The sequence below is a fragment of the Xenopus tropicalis genome, chromosome 1, assembly GCF_000004195.4.
Source record: "Xenopus tropicalis strain Nigerian chromosome 1, UCB_Xtro_10.0, whole genome shotgun sequence".
NCBI classification, from domain to species: Eukaryota; Metazoa; Chordata; class Amphibia; order Anura; family Pipidae; genus Xenopus; species Xenopus tropicalis.
The window spans coordinates 114,349,877-114,373,382 of NC_030677.2; the positions used below are offsets into that span (position 1 = coordinate 114,349,877).

The following is a 23,506-nucleotide window of genomic DNA, read 5'->3' on the forward strand; positions in this document are numbered from 1 at the left end:
CACCCGGTGGCCATTTTTCCTCTGATAAATAATCAGATACATTTAAATCTGCAGCAAGCCAAGACACACACAGACCCTTATTCAGCATACATTTCATCAAAAATACAGGCTCACACAGGCACCGCTGTCTTTGATAAAAGTTTTGCTTTGTTTGAGCACTGTAATGGTAAAGTGGGGAGCATGATCTTCCCTTTTTTGCTATATAATAAAAAGGAACACTTTTATCATCTTAAGAGAGTGCTGGTCCTGATGTACATAAGTTCTTTGGTCATAGACCACCTTAACAAATCATTTGCCAAGGAGTATCTCTCAGTTGACACTGCTATTTCTATATTTAGAATGCATTACCTATATTAACCAACCTAATATACAGTCTGGCCCAGTATCCACAAGATAAGTGTGAGCAGGTGCCACCAACACACAATGCCCACTTATATGCCAAGGCTCCAACAAAACATGGAGACAGCATACTGTTTCCCAAGGCTTCTATTATTCCCTCTAGTATGTCATGAAAGAATGTCATAATAATGTCATAATAATTGGAAATACATACTGATACTCTTTTACAAACCTACATCCAGGGATTAAAGTGAAGTCAGAAAAAGGAGAAGTAGCATGAAAAGTGAGAGACTTAGGAGTAATATTAAAAAAATAAATGAAAAACAATCATCTAACACCTAATAATATGTACTGTTCTTAGAATTCTGTCACATAGAAAAAGCTACAGCTGGAAATCATCCTGATGAACCAAGAGGTGATTGGGAGACACTTTTCCAAAGAAAATATAACTAAGCTAAGATCGCAGTATGGTGGTTTTGTACATTTATGACCATAATTTGTGATTTAAAACCCTAGTGGAACTTCCACTATGGTATGATAAGGCTTGTAATGCTCTTACAGAACCCCCTATATTAATATCAGATGCTTTGGATCACACTAAGAAGATTTCAGTGCATTGCACCAGTTGTTTCATGTTGTACATGTTGTTGTACTTTTTTGATGTACCTTAAAGTGAAGTGTATGAATAATAATGATCTATGATAGAGGAGGAACATTATACTGGCTGTTGCTGTGTATATCTCTAAATCAGGATAGCCGGGGGTCTTTACAAGAAGATACTTACAAAAATGCAACTCAAGACCTAGTGCAAATTTGCAACGGGGCACCAGCCCTTCAGTCCATCATCCACCTACTGCTCTCCATCTGCTTAATGATATTATACAACTCAGCATCCTCTGAGTCTTCCTGTCAGATCTCAGGGGGTTTGTAGCCCCTTGGTGAAGTCACACCTCAACCCCCCCCCCCCCAGTAGTTACGCCACTAAGCTGAGAAAATGTAAAGCTAAGAAACGTTCCACTGAAATTAAATTGCAATTAGCAGTAGCTTATGTCTGTCCTTTGCTAATGCCCCCAATATTTGCTAGATTACATAAATAATGCATCAGAAACTCTACTATAATCAAGTCTCCGGTTCCCACAATACCTTGCACACTTTTATTATTCTCCTTCTTCAAAGAACTTGATCATAGAACTTGCAAGGCATTGCGGGAACAGAGTCTTGACTGAAGGAGGCTGACTACCAGTGGCACAACTATAGAGGCAGCAAACCCTGCAGTCACAAGGGGCCCACAGCAAAAGGGAGCCTGAAAAGAACCCTAACTCATTCCCTTACTCAGCAAACATTCTGTGATCCCCTGTTACAACTGCCCTACACAATCTGGTGTGGTGAAGATGCCCAAGTGTATGGGTTGTATGTGGTTCCAGGCATCCAGAGTTACATGCTGGGTACTCTGCCTGAGTACCCAGGTAATGTGCAGGCTTTAATCTGTATCCCCCACTTCCTCTAGAGGATAAAGGTTTATTTCCCTAACCTGGTTGATCCTCCCCCTGGGGTGATGCTACAGCATTAGCATTCCCCAGATGAGCTTTTACAACACAAAACTTCAATGTATAATAGAATGTAAAATTCAGACAGACACAGTGAGTTAAGAATTATGTTTTTATTCTTTCGTAAACAGCAGGTCTTCTCAACACCTTGATATTCTGTATGGAATACACCTTTAACAGGGATGTGCAGCTTGGGCGAGGTATGCAGAAGCTGTGATGAAGAAAAAGAGCTTAACCACATGGCACAGTCGTATCCAAACCTAAGCATGGAGCAACGTGTGGCTCGCCTGGTGCATAACTCTCATTTTTTCTTTAAAGATATCAGGATATGTTTCTCTAACCTTCTACAACACTGACCTGTTCTGACTTCTAGTTTGCTGTCTTCAATACTTTCTATATTTCTTGCTTATAAATAGATTTCCTTTATGTTAAAATTATATGATTCAGTCCACACACCCTGACTGAGCTGGGCCTTGGGGAACTGATGTGGAAAATGGCATGTTACTTAACGCTTCAGGCCCTTCACTGAGGGATGCAGACTGGCATCTCTAACTGGGAAGAGACTGCAATGTGCTTTAGCTTTCTGGGACAGGGTATGTATACTCCATCTATTTTTGTGTAGCTTTCTCCCATTGGTTTTATTCAAAGGAGACAGCAGTAAATGAAGCCATCTGCTTCTATTTGCACCTATGAGTGGAAGTGCCTTTACTGCTTTTTGCCTTGGTTAGGGCAATATTAAAGGCACCCTTTTTGGCAGTAGGGTTGCTCTTATCATGCTATCTATGAATTGGCTCAAACATACAATATGACAGTTCTCACTCATGTACAAATATCACTATGTTTTGTACACACAATGCGTCACAGTCTTATATTTTACTCTCTATTTATGGAATGTAACAGAAATTATTCAGTACATACAAATATATTTTCCATTTTAGAAAGATTTTTTTTCTGTACAGAATGGCAATATTGTAGTTTAGCTGCCACCTGCAGTATAATTGCTTCCCTGGGAGAAAAGTAGGGTGCTAATATTGGGGCCCTGCTTACATGTATAAAGATTATGCCTTTCTGTAGTGAAGGGGGGGGGGCTACGAGTTCTGAGTATATGGTAATTCTCATAGTGTAAACGTTATGTAGAGTCTCTGAACTATATAGTTCTATGCACTTATTTTGCATTCCAGAGACTATATACATGTGAGAAGGTTATCCAGCCATGATAACTAAATAACCCTACACTGTGGTATGGCCAAGGGAGAAAGACTATTGGTATACTCAACCTAAAAATATGGTAAAGGAATGGGGGAAGGTAAATGACTCCCTTAAACCCACTTCACTCCTCTTGCTTGTGCTTTATAAAGGCTTCTTCTCACATCTGAGACAAGGAATGTTTGAAGTATAAAAATGGTATTTACAAGTGACCACAGATGTAAAGAGCCTATTATATCTGGGTTGGCTGCCACTTCTAAGTCAAAAGCATTTGGTGGCATTAATTCTCTGAAACTTGGTCTCTTTGATGTTGTTTTAGCTCAGGGCTGGCTGCAAATACAGCAGTCATCTTTGGGTGCCAGCCCATAAACAACACTTCCCACAGTTCCCCTTGCTGATATTATTTTTCAAGTTATTATTATGTGAGAATGATTGAAACAATGGCACGTTCAAAACCTCTTGCCTTTACAGTTTTACTAGGTTTACTGCATTTCTTTTATGGAAGCTTGTGTAATCCCAGTTGACTCTTGACTCCAGGCAACATGTTACTGTTATATGAAAGAGCACAGGGCTTGGAGATATATAGGTAAAATTATTGGAAAACATGAACAACAATTACAGCCAAACTATTTTACCTTACTAATGTGACTGGAAGGGAAAACCTTTCAGATAAGCCATATTGACTGAGGGCTTTTATATATAAACCCTTCTGTTATAAAGGGCTGCAGAATATTTTGGCACTTTATAAATACATGTTAATAATTAATAACTGTAATAACTGCCCCCCAGCATATGCTCTTTTATATAACAATATGAATAATTAATGTTTTTATGCACTATTTTTTTTAAAGAATTCTCTGGACCACCTTAAAGGCAAATACAGCTGAAAACTTCTGACTATTTTTAAATTCAACCACAGTTTTGGTAAATATACTAAACAGCATGTACAGAATATTTTTACCCCTGAAGCTGATAATCCTTTTCTGGAGACAAGATAGCCTATGTAAGATTAAATGGTAACTGAATTACATGAGTTCTCATAAAACATATACATAAAGGGCCAACTGAACATGTCAGAGAGCTGGATTCATATGTATTCATATTCAACACTTACTGTGCAGTCTATGTCGAACTACAGAATGATTCCAAATGTACCTCAATATTTAGGTGAGGGGCAGCAAAGTGCTGACCATTAAAGAGGAGCTTGAGACCCAAACATTGCTCTAAAGCTATCCATACAGGGGCAATTTTTCATGTTTTCTAATTGGTTGGCTTGTGCGCAATTTGGGAACACACGCACTAATGCTCACTTTGTACATCAAACAATTGCAAAAATCACGGTGCACCAGCTAAAGGCCCACAAGTTGGATGGAGTCCCTTCAAGTAATATTGAGCATCACTGTATCACATAATCTATTGTCATACTCTGACTTTAGACACATATTATGTTCAATAATCAGCAATATTCATGAAAAAAATGGTTATCACTGGAACCATGACTGATGACTGAATTGCACAGGAGAGAGATTTGGCTCCTGTGACTGACCTCTCTTATATGCTGAGAGAGTGGTGAAAATGTATCAATATTTTCAGTCTGGATGTGATCTTATTAAATAGTTAAATGGCTTACTATTTTGTTCTGTGCTTCTTCAATTTAAATGGATAGTATATATCCTTGTTCAACATTAGTATAATGAATGGACTTGCATTAAGTTTACTTTTTGCATATTATTTAATCACCAAAAACCGATTTTTTGGAACTTCTTAAGCTAAACATGTCAAATTGGGAAACTAAAGCTACTCTATGATTGGTCCTTGGTAAAATACCAGTGTGCAGATACAGTCTGTTTACAGAACAGTCACAACAAATGTTCAAGTTAGGTGGCTTATATAGTGGCAATTGAATTATCTATCAAGAATCCACCATGGAGTAGGTTCAGTTTCCCTGTTTGCCCTTTTTAGCTAATAAGTAACTAAAGCCATAGATTTTTAATGATTAAAACAATAAGTAAAAATGATGTTCAGCACAAGCCCTAATCACTGAACTGAATGTGTACACTACCCCTTTAAGAGATTAGAATGCTCTCAGTGCAAGAGATGATTGTTCCTACCTTCAGCTTCAAATATCTTATGTTTTGTTTCTTAAATGTTTAAGAATGCTACAACATATTCAATTAATTGTATCAATAAAGAAGCAGCAGTGGCAAACTATAATTTCCTTTAAAGGCCAGTATTCTTTTAACTTGTTCTCCATTCGCCACTGCACAAGCCCCCTTTTCATTTTCTAACGTGCCACGTGAATATATGAAAACAGAGATAATTGGGCCATTTCAACTTTGCAAACTGCTAAGAAAAACCTTATAAGAATTTAAGGGGAATTTAAGGGGAATATCAGCTAACCTTATTTTATAGGAAAGACTTCACACTGCATGTGTATGCCACAGACGTCAATATTCTCCTTCCAACTAAATATCTCCAGATATCTAAAATTGTCCCAGATATCAAACATCTTTTTCTTCCACCTTGCCCTAATACTTGAATGTATGTCATTTGAAAGGAAGGGGTAAGCACATACTAGAGGTTAGAAAACAGGAGAGCAGCATATGGAAAGATACTCAGTACTCTTATGCAGTGCAGCACATTTCTGCTTCATGCAGGCGCAGGCAGCTTCTTTGTGATATGAAGTATCTGGACCCTCAAGTTAGTGAGTGACAAGAGACCCTTTAACCTGTTAATTAGCCCAAGAAAGAGAGAAAGAGAGGCATAATACTCTGTGTGGAGGTGATGGAGATATGACCAGCAGATCCAGTTTCACCCTGCAGATTCTCCCAGCTTAGCAACACTGGTAGAGTTAACTCTTTCCTGGCTAGGAATGTTGCGGAGCAAGGTTTGGAGCGGATTAAATAGTCCAGCCCTTTTTCTGTGGAGGCCAGGGGTAAGAGCAGCAGAGAATGTTGTTTGGCCCTGAAATGGGGGAAAAGGGTCTTTGTAAACATGACCTTTGAACTCTGCTCTCCTCAATTCCTGTCCACCCAGAACACCCTGTCCTCCGCAAACAGAAAATTGAAAAGAGACAAAAATATAAAGATGCTATAACCCCACCACCTCACCTTCCAAGCCCATCAGGCAGCAGAAAGGGGTGTGTAGGGGTAAACTAAGCCTCCCCAATAAATAAATATGTTCATATAAATAATAAACAGATAGTTCTTCGCACTGCAAATCTGTAGCCATGTTGATGGGGGGGAGGTGGGTTGCCACTCCCAAGTGTCTCTTTCATGAGGAATGCCCAGTACCTCCCCCCTTTGGTCGCTTGGAAGGGGGTTCATTGGGTGCTAGTTCATTTCATAAATAGCAACGGCCCCAGGGCATTCAGCAGACAGACATAGAACACTCACAAGACACACCCTTGGTGTTTAGGTAGCTTGGTCCTTTCTGCTCACCCCCACTGCCATATTTTGGTCCTTGGGGGTAGGTGGGGGAAAAGATCAAGAGGCTTGAGGGTGGATGGGAGGGTTTAGTAGTTAAAAGTCTTGTTTCCCATAATCCTCTAGGAAAGGATTCAGGGGTCAAAGGTCCTTTGTGTACCTGTAGAGGCAAAGAAACAACAAAAAACATCAGCAGGAAAATCCATTTCATGTCAGACAGCCCCCCAATCAAGAGCTGGACACAATCATATATTTAAGGTGACATTGTTTAGAGCATGCATGGCCCTGGTCTTGCTATACCCACTCAGATGCCTGGCTTTCTAATATTTTGGCAGTATCTTCTCAGGACATCCACTTACTGCAGGATTGTAGTTCATGTTGGCATGCATAGATTACACTTCCTAAACAATGCCAGAGTTGCTTTAAAATAGATTTTTATTTTTTTTTTAAATGGGAATGGTATTTTCTGTAAAATATAAATTTTTGAAGATATGGCAGCATATTTTTGCAATACCCCACGAATATGCTTCTCTTAATTCAGCAACCCTCCTCTGAAATTAAAGCATACCTGTATGACTGGATTGGGCCCCTTGGACCCATGGGGTGCAGATGGTCAGTATGGTTGGGTTGTGTCCTTAGGCCTCTTTAGCTGGACTTTCAGCCTCTTCATGCCTATCTGGAAGCCATTCATGGCTTGAATGGCTGTTTGAGCACTGGATGGATTATCAAAACTGACAAAACCTAAGGGGAATAATTAAAAAGAGATGACACTAAGACAATCTCAATGAGAAAGGTGAGGGTTCAAAGCAAGAGGGAACATAATATAAAATGTCAAATAAATGTTAAAAGATAATTAGCACATTCTGGGCAAATGGAAAATACTCAGGTGGCCAGACCTTGCCCTTAAACAGGAACAATTAACTTGCAGAGATAAACTGAATGTGATTACATCCCCGAGGCTCTTATTTTATTTGTGTCCCAAGATAAAATGGGTGACCTTGTCAGCTTAGCAAATTTCAGAGTTTCCTCAGTCTGTCACTCTGTAGAAGGAAACCAGTCTTCAGGTCATAGGACTATAGCACTCTAGATGTTCTGATCCCTGTAACTTTGCGATCCAAAATGCCTTATTGTGAAGGAGATGAAAACAATGGGAGGTGCCACAGGAAGCACTGGACCTGTGATTATCACTGCCAGTGTATGTTTTCACATGAAAATCACAGGGAAAGGACATCTCGCCCTCTTCTTATTGAAAGGATTAAAAGAGTGTTTTAGCCCTAGCTACCCTTAATATGTTATAAAAGCTTCACATTTTTTTTATAAATAAGATTTGAATGTAATGTATTTCCCTTCTTAAATAGACAAAGTACTATTGGGAATAATTTCTAATTTGCAAAATCTGCATAATAACATATTTTCCATATATAGTTTTTCCCCCTGTCTTGTGTTAACTAGCAGGTAAAATGGGTACATCCAAAATCCTTTCTATTTATCTTCGAAGGATACAGGTCTCTAGGACTTACCAAAACACTTGCTCTGATTTGTTGCTCGGTCCATAAACACCTTGGAGGAGATTATATTTCCAAAAGGCAGGAACATTTGTGTCAATTCGTTGTCCCCAAACTCCTGGGGCAGGTGATAAATGAAAAGGTTACAGCCCTCTGGCCCTGTGGAATAAAAAGAGTCCGTCAGAGGAATGTCTGCTTCACGTAACACTATTGGTATTGCTATCACTCTGCACCTAATCAAGTCCTAATAATTCCAATTCCACAAAAAAGTCATAAAGCTTAAACAGATTATATAAATTGTGAATGGCCGTATTAATGCTATGTCTATAAACTAAGAATTTAGACATATGTGTTTATATGCCCATCTCTGTTGTCCTGGTTTGTTTGGGTTTTTTTGTTTAAATGACTCTTCTCCATTAAACCAAGTTTTGTAGTTAGTCTTCAAGATAAGCAGGTCAATACTGTCCTAAAGCTATGGATACTAATGTATGTCTATTCAGCTACTGTTGAGCCACAAATTCCTAATATTCCATAATGAGCTTTTTGGATATGTAGCTATTCAGTAGCTGTGAGGTTTTAGTAAAGCTATATCTAGCGGTTTCTTTATAGGTCTTACCTTCCCGTTGCTGCAGGATGGGAGGTGGTTGTGGGGTGCTGTGTGTCACTGGAGTAAGGGCTGCAGTTGGATAAATTGCTGGTAGAAAAGAAAATACAGTAAAATTCCATTGTGAGTCAAAGCAATACAATCTTTAGAATATGCATAATATTACAGACAGGTTTGTCTGCTTTAGACTGTCCCTTTCCCAGGGCCTCATTAAGGGTCCAGTGGCCCTGGAGCTGAAAATAAAAATAAGACTGCCACAGTTCTCACCTAAAAATATACAAAACTTGCCACCAAACATTTGTCTGAATATTATACATGACAATAAATACACTATAGTTGTTGTTTTACATGACCACAAATAAAGCTTTGTACTTTGTAAATTACACCAGGTAATGCTCTCCTGGTTGAGACTTCTACCTAAAGCTGGCCATACACGGCCCAATTGTAGCTGCCGATATCGGTCGTAGACCGATTCAGCAGCTTATTGGCCCGTGTAGGGGCAGGAACGAGGGGCATGCCCGACCGATATCTGGCCTAAAATTGGCCAGATTTCAATCGGGCAGGTTAAAAAATTTAATTGCTTCTACCTTTTACCCACCAGAAGCTAAACATTCTAGCGTATTCATCATTTAGTGAATTGCTCCTCTATAAGTTGTTCTCAAAGAACTCAAAGGTGTGCCCCTGCAGCCACCTCAAATTAATATTTGGAAGCACTAACCTAAAGCAGGTGAGTAGGAGAGCAAATACTGTAAAAAGTCAGTTTATTTAGTTATGGCAAGGAGTGGTCTTACATATGGAAAAATAAAATAAAGTTAAAAGTTTTCTATTGCTCAGTCAGCTATATCAACCAATAAGCTGCAAACATGTCTGAAAGCAAACATCTTATTGGTTGCTATGGGTAACTGCGCCCGAGCAAACTTAGTGCCATATATTACATATGGTGGTAGATGTGTGCAAGGGAACTCAATCATTTAAAGCAGCTGCTTTTTTTACTTTTACTTGTGTTTCCCCATTAGGTGAATTACCTTCACCAATCTTAGTACACACATATTTCTTATGCTAGTGCTGGAGAGGATTGTATATATGAAGCTATACAGAATAACCCTACTAAGTGAAATATTCCAAATTCATATTTAATATTAATTAGAACTTTTTCAACAATTATTCTTTGTTACCCTACAGTATCTCCTTTCCAGATCAATAAACTCCACGCTCTTTTTTTATTTTGAGATGAGAACAATTTCTTCACAAAACAAATAAATAATAATTCCATTTAATTAAAATGAGGTTCTGCCATCTTGGGGGAATGGAGTCAAAAGCAGATAAAAGGTTTGATGTTTGTCCCTGGGCAAGGGCCCATTTATTAAAAAAAGAAAACAGGTAAGATTAAGATTAATATAGCACCTGAACTCTACAAAAAGAGGGCCTAAGGCTTCAGCTCTATTGAGCCCTTAAATAAATCTGACCCAATGCAAAAGTGCCATGAAGTTCTTGTCTTTTGAAATTATTCCTAAGGTTTAATATTGTTTCACTGCATTCTCTATAATCAACAAGAAACAATTTTACAAGCGTCTTTTATGGTTCTAAGAAGCAGTACAGGCAACTATAAATCACTCTCTAGATTTATATGCAATCACAGGCAGCTTTAAAAAGATTATTTTTGGGGAAAATTGCCTTCCTTAAAAAGTTGTGTTAACAGTGCCACCCACATATGTACCTAAGGTTTTCATAAATAAATGGAAAGTACAAATGACCATGTTCTATTCATCTGAGCAGCACTGTGTTTAAGCAGAGGTCATTTGCAGGCAGCTTTGAAGCATGCAGAATAACTGTGTGCATTCATCCTAAAAACACACAAAATTATTCTTTTAAAGACTATTAATTGTACTTTTTTTGAACCAGATTTTTGCCATAATTAGGTTGAATGTAGCATTTTTTTGCAATAGGACTATTTTCTTAACAATCCTGTATGTTTAGAAAGCCCAAATAAAAACTATATGTTATATTTGTAGCCTGCATGACATCATTTATGGCTCAGTTTAACAACTGCATGGCTGTTTATACATATATTTAAACTGTGGATGGACATTGTTGTGACAGGAACTGACAAAAGAACAAATGATGCATTGTATACAAAATATAACAAGCAGCATGTTACGCCTGGGGAAATACAAAATTGCTCCAGAATGCAATCTCATGGTATATTAACGGAAGTGTATTGTTGGTATTTGTTAGATGGTAGAGTAATAGATAATCACGAAGAACCTTTCTGTGACCTTGTTAAAGAAAGAGAAGTATTCAAAGCAATAAACCTTGCAAAGGACCTTGGCTTTTCTCACAAGTAAGCACTGAACATCTCGACAGCAACTATATTCATTTTAAGTGAACGGACTGAATTTTATTAGGGTTAACCACCTTCTAAATCTTTTAAAGAATACACATTTTTGCACAGCTGCAAATCTCTGAAGTGCTTCATTTTCATTTACTAAAATAAGGCAAGGTACAGAATGGAAAAAAGGGCATGTTTTGTGAACTTTGTTGAAAGGGAATGCTGCATTTTCATCCTACGATAAAACTGGATGGATTTTGTTGAAATGGGTTGCCTGTTGGATGTGGACTCATGAAAACAAGAAACTATCTGACTTCATGGGATCAGATTTATACTTTTGCGGAACAGATAAGATTATCCAGCCTATTGTGTAGTTCAGCCTTTAGGCATATTTTATACATGTTGCATATTAAAGGTGGCTGCAAACTTGCTATGCAACAGAGCACCAGCTCCAACCAGGCCATGATCAGAAATCTCTGTAGAACCTAACTCCTATCTGACAGATGGGTAGGTCCTTGTGGGCCTTTGTTCTAGTATAATATAACATCCGCAATACTTACCTTACTAGATTTACAAGAATAGTATTGTCCAATATTTGACATCAGTGGGCCACTTATCCACAGGATTATAGCAAAAAGGAGGTCATACAAAGAGATCTATGAAGATCTTGAGCATACTGGGAAGCATTAAAATCTCTTAGAGGCCCGCATCCATACTACAGACCTCCAGTCACATAGCCCTGTTTCCTTCAGCGCCACTAATGTTTGTGTCTTCACATTACTCTCAGGGAGAACTAGGGTGATGAAAACACTGCCCATTGCTAGTTCAGTTCACCAAGTCAATGTTCCCAAGTAATACCTCTCTGAGAGAAGTAAGGCTTGTCATAGCCAGCATGTGTCCCATTCAAGTAAGTGGGAAGTGGCTTCTGACAGACACTTTTCTCCCTCAGGAACAAGACGCTTGTGAAGCATAGCTCCTTCTTTCCCTAGGAACTTCACAACAACCAGGAGATCAGAGCCAAGTATAACCTATTATTTTCCAATCAGATACATGTACAGCCCTGTCTCTCAACCAAAAGCAACCAGCCATTTGTCACATCAATGACCCCCTGCTCCAGGCATCCTTCAAATTAGCCTGGTGAATTAGGCTACAGTGCTTACTGACTGATGACTTTCATTATCTGCCCATCTGTGTTGCTCCTCTTGCTGTTTAGGCAAGAGGGTGCTATTTTTGTAGTTATAAATAAGATACAGTGAAAGAACAGGAAATTAATTGTACAGAAGAAAAATATTAAACCAGTACAAATCTTTGACATGATCCCTAGAGACCTACATTAAATCTTAAGGTCAATAGATTTCTAAGGCCCTAGTTATAATATTGATTACAAGTTAATTAGTAGGACGAAGACAACAGGGATAGAGGGATGCATAACTTACAGCCCTGATAACAAATTCATTTCCCATAGACCACTAGAAGAAATTAGATGAAAGCTGGGACTGTAGTTTAACTACAGCAACAATTTAAGTGATTTCTATATAGAATGGCATATAGATGCATACTGGAAACAGGTTATTAAAATTTTCTGTCCCTTTGCTTTGCAGAGCGATTTGACAAAATTAGAAAACTGGGCAGCAAACTGGAAAATGAGGTTCAATGTTGATAAGTGCAAAGTTATGCACTTTGGTAGAAATAATATAAACGCAAACTATCTACTGAATGGTAGTGTGTTGGGGGTTTCCTTAATGGAGAAGGATCTAGGGGTTTTTGTTGATAACAAGTTGTCTAATTCCAGGTAGTGTCATTCTGTGGCTACTAAAGCAAATAAAGTGCTGTCTTGTATAAAAAAGGGCATTGACTCAAGGGATGAGAACATAATTTTGCCCCTTTATAGGTCCCTGGTAAGGCCTCACCTTGAGTATGCAGTGCAGTTTTGGGCTCCAGTCCTTAAGAGGGATATTAATGAGCTGGAGAGAGTGCAGAGACGTGCAACTAAACTGGTAAAGGGGATGGAAGATTTAAACTATGAGGTTAGACTGTCGAGGTTGAGGTTGTTTTCTCTGGAAAAGAGGCGCTTGCGAGGGGACATGATTACTCTGTACAAGTACATTAGAGGGGATTATAGGCAGTTGGGGGATGTTCTTTTTTCCCATAAAAACAATCAACGCACCAGAGGTCACCCCTTTAGATTAGAGGAACAGAGCTTCCATTTGAAGCAGCGTAGGGGGTTTTTCACGGTGAGGGCAGTGAGGTTGTGGAATGCTCTTCCTAGTGATGTGGTAATGGCAGATTCTGTTAATGCCTTTAAGAGGGGCCTGGATGAGTTCTTGATCAATCAGAATATCCAAGGCTATTGTGATACTAATATCTACAGTTAGTACTAGTGGTTGTATTTATAGTTTATGTATGTGAGTGTATAGATTGGTAGGTGTGGGTTAGGTGTGCTGGGTTTACTTGGATGGGTTGAACTTGATGGACACTGGTCTTTTTTCAACCCTATGTAACTATGTAACTATGTAACTATGTCCCGCCCGATCACTGAGACGGCCAATATCCAAGGCTTTAGCGATAACGGTCGCCTCATCAATCCACCATACATACACCGAATATCTTACTAAACCTTGTTTCGTACAATAACATTGATGCGTGTATGGCCAGCTTAATGCAGCAGAAGAGAAAGAACAAATATTGCACTTTTCTGTGCTATATCACATGGCACCTCTTCAATACAAAAAGACAAAAAAAAGGCACAGAAAAGTTACTCAAAATGCCTGGAAATATAAAACAGGGACACTAAATTATTATTACTAATTTGCCATGTAAGCTGATGTTTCCAAGCAAGGAGCAACTGAAATTTGAAAAGGAGATTAAGCCAAACACAATTAGCAATGTACTGAAGGAAAGCAGTAGTGAACCCTACATTAATATTTATTAATATGATGTTAATATTATTGCTTCATTTACTTCTCTGCAGGCTGCGAAATGAATATGCCCATCAAGCCAGCACATAATGATGGTATTACTATAAAATACTCTAATGTTCTATATTGCAACTTAAAAAGAAGCTGCTTCTCTTCCTGATGAACTTGTGCGAAAATAATTGATAGTTTTCACTTCACAGTTACTTTGCTAATACAAATGATCTTCTCCTTTTATCTTGTAAGCTCTAATGAATAGGGTGCTCTTCCCCTATTTGTCAGTACTCGGGTGTAATTTGATGTTTAATGTCTATACTGTTCTATTGTACAGCACAGTGGAATATGTTGGCACTTTATAAATATGTGTTGATAATAAATATAATTCCAATGTTAATTGGCACTTCACAACTCACAACATGACAAGCTTGAAGATGACAGATTTATTCTAAAACAACATTTAATTGTTATTAGTATTTTTATATTACTTTTTATATTTTTATATTTTTGGTTCAATTATTAATTCAAATAATAGTTTACAATGAAAATTAGGGAGCTGCAGAACAAAACATTGAAGACATATTACATATTAAATCTATGTCTACCGCAGAATAACATTTCAGGGGGAATGTTTTGTTGGCTGTGCAAAATAACAGCTCAGGAGGTGGGACAAAATGCTTAAAAATAAGCCCCTATAATTTTATGGCAGTTGCCTAAAAGCACACATGCACTAGCCTATCAGGCAAATGTTGCTTGGAAACATGGCATCACATGTGTACTAGGTGAAGATCCCATTGAATGTATTAAAAATTTAAAGAATGCTGAAAATATACAATTTCCAAAAAACATTATTCTCTTTATGAAAGCTGATATATGTAACAAATACACCCTTGGGGCTCACTGCTACTATTGATTTTACTAAGCAAAGACAATAGCAGTGATTCAAATCATTAATGTGTATGCAAACAAATGCTTTTTTCCTTTTAAAAGATGTAGTATCGAGTAACATTTTTCATACACTGAAACCCTTTTGCATTAAACAGCTGTTGGGGTGAAAGTAGAGACAGTACTGTTTCCTATCATGAATGATGAAACAGTAATTAGCAGGCTAAGGAATTGCCTTTCCTGCTGTAATGCATGAGCAATATCTCCTGCATGATAGCAAGTGCTGTTAATAAGCCAACACTCCAGTTCTCTTATATACATCTAATGAACCAATAGGAATATATCCTCTGTGTCCCATGCTTCTAATAAACTAGTAATGGCCTTAGTTCTGTCTCCTAAATATTTAATGGATCAATAGTAACTATTCCTTAGTGTACCATATTTCTAAAGAAACATTAACTCTGATTCTATTTCCTATGCATTTAATGAATCAGTTGTAACTCCTGCTCCATGTCCCATATATCTAGTGAACCGATAATAACTTCTGCAGCTTTGTCTCTTATACCTCACATGAACCATTTGTACCTCATGTTCTGTGCCTCATACATCTAATGAACCAGTAGTAATGACTCTGTCTTGTCCTTCTCCTAAACATGTAATGAACCTGTTTTAATGTCTCAAATGGTTCCTCATCTAATATGGCTAGAGAACGAATAGCAATTAATATACCGTATAAGTAGTGATTACTTCACTTTCTCCATATATTTGACCAACAGTAACAAGTGACCATGTCTCACACATTATATTAATTTTTAAGAAATTTTAACTCTGTGGTCCAGTTACTGCCACTGTCCAATCAGACCTGCAGTGATCCCTTTTTCCCAATCCCTACCTGCTCTGTAACTTGCATGTCATTCAGATGTGCATGTTAGAGAGCAGTGCACTTACCTACCGCCTTGCCCTGTGGTAGACACTGAAGTCCCTTTCCCCAAGTACTCTTGTCTTGAGGCAGGGGATTTCTATAATGATTAGGGCTTCTTTTGCTCTTGGTGGTATCTTAAAGAAGAATGGCATTCTAAACTCATACCGTTTTTTCTTTACAGGGATTACTGTTGAAGAAAGACCTGGCTGGTTAATGTTTTGTTATAGTCTCTGAATTATATGCCTCCTATCCTGGTTTACTGCCTTCAAATGGGGGTAATTGACCCAGGTGGCCTAAAAACTATTAAAATTGTTACCTCTTACTTATCTTTTTCCTATTCATATTCCAGTCTCTAATTCAAACCACTGCCTGGGTTAAATTTACCTCAGCAACCAGATTGCTGCTAAAACACCAAACTGGAGAACTGCTGAAAAAAAGCTACAAATTAAAAAAAACACAAAACACCAGTTCTTATTCTCTGAGAATTTCACTGGTTTTATAAAAGTTAGCTACTCCTTTAAAACAGTGTTCAAATAAATACAGTTTTCATACATTAGAATTACAAGCTACCACTGCCTTTCTCTAGACATACCCCTCTGTAGTAATCTGATTTAAAACGGATTCCTCTTTCTTTTATTTCATGCTCGGTGTAGCTTAATAATCTAATTTATCATAAGAAGTCTATCACTTAATCATCTATCCCCTCACTCCTTCTACCTAAATTGCTGCTCTGTGGGCATCTCTGTACGGCTCATTTATAATCACAGTTATAAAAGGGTGGTTTTTGCACAAATTGGCACCATTCATTAAAGGTACTTTTGTCCAAAGCCACTCCTTGCACTTCCACATAGTTGCACTTGTATTCAATGCACCTGACCCACCTCTTCTTGCAAATTTGGTGCAAGTGCGCAATCATGGAGCTACCGTTAGGTTTACCACTGCAGTCAGTGTCAACAGGCACAGCGTACATTTTGACCCTGAGTGCCAGAAATTAGACAGTTACCAACTCAAAAAATCGGGGTTTCTGCTGATTAGTAAGGCAAGCTCCTGTGACCCCAGTTGTTAACCTGGTTTTCCTAGTCGGCAAGCCTGTTCTTTAAAAACGATTCTGTTCTTGCCTTCATGGGTGCATGACATACATGTCCACATGTTGGCAACATAACCTATACATGGCACCATATTTTTTTATTATGCTGAAAAGGCAGGGGTCGAGACCCAAAAATGGCTTGCTATGCTTTTGAGTGTGCAACCATAATGTATACTTCAATTAAATGTTCTCCTTCTGTTGCAGCATTTAAAAAGAGATTCATAATGAATTTTAACCAACTCTTGGGTTATAAATCTGAACCCACACTTAATCTGGACCCTTTTCAAATAAGTTGGCCGCCAATGTTTACTTTTTTCAAAATTAAAAAGTCATGAAAGCCATTGCATTTAAAATAGATTTGCTGACAAAATATATGATAATTAATAATACATAGGGGCAGGGAATACACATATGTTGTTTCTTATGCATTTAATACATTTCTGGCCCCATCAGTACCACTTTCAGAATACCGTGTGTAAATTCAGCTTTTGGCTTGGCTTTCATCAGCGTTAGCATCTTATAAATGTCTTAAATGGCAAAATCCACATGGTGGCAAACTGCAGTACTATTAAAAAGCAAATATCCCCATTTTTGGGAGGATGCCTTGGAGCACATGTGACTTTTCTGATTCTTATTTTCCTGGGTAAGTAAATGGGGTAGAGAAAGCTAAAGTTCTAACAGAAACTTATCATAGATTAATGCAATGGGAAGTCCAACTATGAGCTGATATATTATGAAATCATGTCAAACTAACAGCTATTTAACTCTAGATCAGTTACTATTCCCTGCACCTCCTTTTGTAGAGGGGCCCTATCCACCCACCAAACAAACATCAAGCTTTGTATTCAAACAGTGGCCTTCATTTTTCCAGACCCCTAAACCCCAACAGCTCACAAACATTGTACACACAAAAAGTGTGCAGTGACACTCTTGTTTTACAAATCATTGCTTGTAATCCCACTGTGCCATGCAGAGATTTATAAATAAAGGAGAATAATACACACCCAGCCTGTTATTACTTGCATGACATTACATGCGCCTTCCCCTATTATCTGCTTGACATTAAAACAGCAGCCTTTAGCATCAGCGTGGCATTGCATTCCCCTTCATTTATAGCTGTTACAAAATAACCCCCACCATCAAAGCTCGCACAGCCTGCTCCTGCTTTTACAGTTCACAATCCATGTTCTCTAATTAACTATAAATGTATTACTCTCATGACACATCACATACTCTGTTTCAATTATGACATTCCTCTTTACTTCTGATTCGGTATCTTTGCATTTGAAATGTCTACATGCCTCATTGGACTAACATTATTGCCTTTCGAAATCCCTGTGTCTTGCCAGGCTGCTGGTTGCTCCCCTATGTCCTCCTCATGGCCCTGACATGCTTAGCTAATTGCCTCCTTTCAGTGCCTCGTTTTCCTTGCTCCTGGGCCTGTTCAGGTTTATAAACCGGCACCTCCCTTAACCAGCTGACTGAAAAGATGCAGACTAGGTCTTTTTGGCAATAAGCTAAGACCTAAATTTCATGAGCAGTCTCCTGGAGCACTTAGTGTCTACAATCTTACTCTTATTTTATTGAAATATGGAAATATGCAATATTGGCAGTGACACTCCAATTTCAGCCACATTATTTTAGGTAAAAAAGGAGGAGCAGCTGCTTATTAATGCTTGTGAGTATGCAATGTCCATATGAACTGCCATGACAATTATATAATCAATATATCATGATATAATTGTGCCTACAGAATGCCACAATGCCACCCATGCATTCTTGCAGCTAAAAAAGCATTTGGAAATTCCTACATCTTAGGAAGGGAGTTACCTGAATACTGCTGTACCCCTGTAAATGATGGGTGCAAACTCTCCACCGTCAGAGCAGGACTCTGGGCTGCATAAAAATACAATATTTTGAAGATTATTTTAAACATTATGCCAAGTACATAATTCCACTGTTTTTTTATTATGTGCATTATGCCTTTGCTCACCAGGATATGGCACAATACTGTTAGTGTATATAGTATCCAGAGCAGGGTGACTGCTGGGAAAAGGTACAAGTCCAGGAAAACCATTGGTTAATGGGGCGACCAGGCCAGGAACAGCTGCAGTACCAATGACAGGGGGAGAATGTAGTCCTTTGGGGAAAGAGAAAATAAAAAGTCAAAAAGAGTAATTAGTATAAAACCTGGCATTATCAAGAAACAGCTGCTCATAGTTCCTAAGCAACCATCTATATGGCTACCTACCAACTAAACTCCTCCCAGTTAAAAAGAAACTCAATGCATCCTCATGCTACTAATCTACTTCAGTGTTGCTTAGCAACACTACTCCTCCCAGTTACTAAGCAACTCTATGCAATATTATTATGCAACCATGTTATTAAACATCTCCCCTAGTGTTCCTCAGTCACTCAGCAGCTCCCAGTCGTACAAAGTTAATTACAATGTTGCTAAGCAACTGAACTCCTCCCAGTTACTTAGAAAGTAACTTTAGTTTGGCAGGTTGATAGCAGTAGGTGCCATAATTAAATAATGGTCTAATTCAGTGATCCCCAACCAGTGGCTCGTAAGCAACATGTTGCTCACCAACCCCTTGGATGTTGCTCTCAGTGTCCCCAAAGCAGGTAGTTATAGCAGGTATTATTTTTGAATTCTTACTTGGTGGCAGGTTTTGGTTGAATAAAAACAAGATTTACTACCAAATAAAGCCTCCAGTAAGCTGATAGTGTACGTAGAGGCTACCTAATAGCCAATCTTAGCCCTTATTTCGCACCCCCATAAACTTTTATGATGCTTGTGTTGCTCTCCAAGTCTTTTTACATTTGACTGTGGTTCACAAGGAAGAAAGGTTGGGGACCTTTTGGGTCAGTTTAACTAATATGGCAACACAACTCACCTGATGCTGGAGTAATGGGTGCAGCCGGGAGCCCATTCAAATTGACTGCTCCAATCTGCTGAATGTGGCAGGACGGAAATGCCACACTAGGACTCAAGTAGCTGCCATGTGAAGTGGACAGTACTGTTGTCTGCTGTTGCATGAGCTGGCCAAAGAAAAGAAAATGAAGGTACTGAAAGTAACAGCAAGGACAAAGGTTCCCATATATTCTTATATGCATTTATGTATGTATTCCTTTTACGTACAGACAAATGAACAATATGTATAGTATTACTATACACAGCATAAAAGATATTCTATTGCGGGCAACTAATCTCTCCGGCATGCCATCCCATCGACAAGAATGTAAATCGCCAGCAGGAGCAGGATGGCATATGTGTTGCTTCGGTTTTCCGAAGTTGCCTGAAGTTTCCTTTGTCAGGCAGAATAAGCTGCCAATGTCTTCTGAAACATAAGCAGTTGTGTTCACTTTGGCTTGTGTCATTCCAAATGGGGTTGTTGTTCTTAGTTTGGGCAATATTTCTGATATAATTAAACTCAACAAAAAGTTCCTGTGTGAACCATAGCCTTAGCCAAAAAATAGAGAAACAAACAATAAACTTAAACATGCAAATGAAAGCTAGGAAAATGGAGTTATGTTTAAAAAGCCAAGTTCTAAAGCAAAAATGAATCTATCTATCTATCTATCTATGTATCATCTACTGTATTTATCATCTCTCCTTATTGATCTGTCTTCCTATATTGCATTTTGGCTAGAGTTTCTCTTCATATAGCCAACATGATTTCTAACCGTAAATGCATTTATATATGATCTTCATCTCTAATGTTAGCGTTGATCCTATAAATATTATGATAAAAACACACTAGGGGGCAGTAAACACAAACAAATCCAGAGGACAATATCTCACTAGCTCTCAGTTGCTCATTATCTGCCTGGAGGAACAAGTGATGGACCATGCTCCTTTTTTTTTCTGTGGTCACGTGTTTTGAGTATTAGCTACTAAAAACGCTTCTTCCCTTTACTTCTTTCCTTTAAAACAGCAGAGTCTGTCTCCAATATTCCTAATCTAAAAATAACCTTGCAAATTCACAGCTCCATCACAAAATTTAATTTCTCCCCTCTAAAAGCAGCACCATATCCTATAACGATTTTCACATTTGCTTTTGTGTCATTTCAGTTCCCATTTTCCTCTTACCCTGTCTCAACATCATCTCTCTTTACAGAAAACATTTCTTTACTTCATTTGTTTAATATTAGTAGCCACTGGCAGATTCTGGTCTTGAGTTAAAATGTGTTATCCACAAAAATCTTCAAATTCTTTACAATTACAGAGGCTTAAATGCTAATATAACTAGTATTCATGTTATTTCTACCTAAGTGCAAAACCCTATATTTGCCAGTTTGCTGCCTAGTTTTTCAAGTTATTCAAATCTGTCTGTAAACTATTAACTGCCTGGAACATTTTCTGCATAATTTAATATAATAGGCAGAATAGAGACAATACTATGGTCATAGACCAAGAAACTATAACAATACTACTTATACTATAATAAAACTTATGGAAAATGCCTTATGGCTACTTAATAACAACTATTTGTTATCATATCACACAGTTCCCAAGCACATCTTCCAGTTTACAAATCCATCCTTTACAATTCCTACTGTACTCCAGAGTTGGGCAAAGAAGCTTTGGTAACCAAGGCAAGTGTAGCAATCTGCACCCCCACATCACACCATTACCACTTGTCTGGTAGCCACAGACCAGTCATCTCAAGAAGGGTGATAAGAGATAAAGCACTAGTCTAACAATGAGCCACTGAATATGTACTGCAGTCTTGTGCTGACCAGTGTGCCCAGCTATCAGCCCATATTGGCTGCAATCCATCTATTCTTCTCTACTTTGCTAGAAGCTTAGGCCTACCCCTGCATGCTGTCATGTGACAGGATAACCATCAGACAATTGGAACTTTGCTGGTCACAAGATTATTACTATGAGAGGTGTGTTCAGATGTAAGTATATCCAATGGATGAAGCGAGACAAGACCCAAAGTGAATGGTTTTAAGAGCCATGGATGCAATAGAACTGATTCTGTAAAGATGCTGGCTAGACTAGATAATATGAGAGAGATGGTTATCTGCAGGTGAATTTATGGGGTAAAGCGCATACAGACTGCAAAGGGAGTGGTTTTAAGTGCCATGTATGAAGTAAAATTAATTTTTGTGAAGATGTGTGGCATCATTATTGATAGTTAATTTGATAATAAACCTGCAATAAACCACAATGAAGGTTTTCTGTAATTGAGCTTCCCTCTTTACCCAAAATGACTGGACCCTAGACAAGTGCCTCTGCTGCCTACCCCTTGTTCCTGCTCTGCTGTATGCCTCTATCTCCATTACATTTTAGACCAATTTTCTGTATCCAATTCCACCATGCCCCATTCCCAATGTAGTCTGTCTTCACAGAGTTTCTTCTAGTTTAATTTCCTGTTTCTTATGCTGCCCTGAAAAATATTTCCTGTTTTCACCCTCTATCTTTGCATCGTCTTAACTGTATCTGTGCCCATTATCTATTCTATCACTCTTAATTCTAAGGTATGTGCATTACAGCTGCTATAAGCTTAGTCATTCCACTTTCTCAGCTTCTTCAGTATTCTTAACAAATTCTCTGTTTAAAATGTTTCAAATCCCCATTTTGCACAGATTTTTCTTTCCTTTGATGGTTCCCGAGACCACATACATTTTTTCATATCCAGCTTGCAATTCTTGTAATATGCAATTTTTCTCCCCTTATTTCTATCTCCCTTTATTCTCTTTTTCTACCTATCTTTATTGATTATGTGATTTCAGAGTTATATGTCTTCTCAGAAACAGAAAGTCTACAATATACAATGGTATCATTTTATTTACTGGTCCTTTTATTTGGCTGTCTTGTTTTTACTGGGGGCTTTAGTAGGCAAGTATACTCACTGCTTGTGCATATGCACTGTATGGACTAATGGGAAGTGCCAAGGAGGGTGTAAAGATTCCCAGCTGACCAACCATTTGTTGCATACGTCGCAGCGTTCTTTCCTTGTCTGTGTCAGCAAACTTGACAACCAGGCTGGATGAAGCCCCCTTGGGTAGAGAAGAAAATGGGGCAAACATAGAATTTACAGTTTGTAAGTTCTTAATGGTTTCTATTAACTTGTTATTATAAAACAGAATATCGAAGACATAAAACAAGTAAAAAAGTTACACTCACAGGCATGGTCTGACTTCCATGGAGTGCTTGTATTGCTGCTTGAGCCTCTGCATGTGATGAGAACTTGACAAAAGCGCATCCTAAAACAAATAAAGTATATAGAAGGCAGAGAAGTGAGAAAACATAGTATACAAACGTAACTTCTTAGCCCCCTCAACTCAATAGTTATTTTATATCTGTGTCAAAGACGAAATCAGCAAATACTAGGGGAATAAGCAGCTTTTGATATCCAACTACTACAGAACCAGAAGTCCCAGCATAACACAGACTAAAGCTGGCCATACACGCACCGATACTATCGTACGAAATCTTGTTTTGTACGATATTCGGTGCGTGTATGGCATGTCGGCGAGTCGACCGATATCGCAGGAAGCTGCTGATATCGGACGACTCGCCGATCGGCCAGGTTAGAAAATTTTGATCGGGCACCATAGAAGGCACCTGACCAAAATCTGCCGTCAGGGCTGAATCGGCAGAAGGAGGTAGAAATCCTATTGTTTCTACCTCCTTATCTGCTGTTTCAGCCCTGACTGTGTGTGGCGGATCTGACGATGTTTCTTGCGACCGGTGGTCGCACGAAACATCGTTAGATCGCCACGTGTA

General features: G+C 38.4%; 1 protein-coding gene across 3 annotated transcripts in view; it reads right to left on the reverse strand.

The window, feature by feature from the left end:
- Positions 1–1,984: 1,984 nt before the first annotated feature.
- Positions 1,985–23,506, reverse strand: part of celf5 (CUGBP Elav-like family member 5) — a 66,244-nt gene continuing 44,722 nt past the window's right edge. Inside the window, exons 5-14 of one of the 3 annotated variants that reach the window (XR_001924017.2) lie at positions 22,904–22,983; positions 22,630–22,776; positions 19,662–19,806; positions 18,755–18,901; positions 18,592–18,657; positions 8,639–8,716; positions 8,038–8,181; positions 7,086–7,258; positions 6,497–6,677; positions 1,985–2,097 (exon numbers count right to left, since the gene is read on the reverse strand). Coding sequence is in view for 1 of the 3 variants with exons in the window: in NM_001097170.1 (NP_001090639.1) it covers positions 7,131–7,258; positions 8,038–8,181; positions 8,639–8,716; positions 18,592–18,657; positions 18,755–18,901; positions 19,662–19,806; positions 22,630–22,776; positions 22,904–22,983 (935 nt within the window). In the remaining 2 variants the exon portion in view is untranslated. 3 annotated transcript variants of the gene reach the window in all.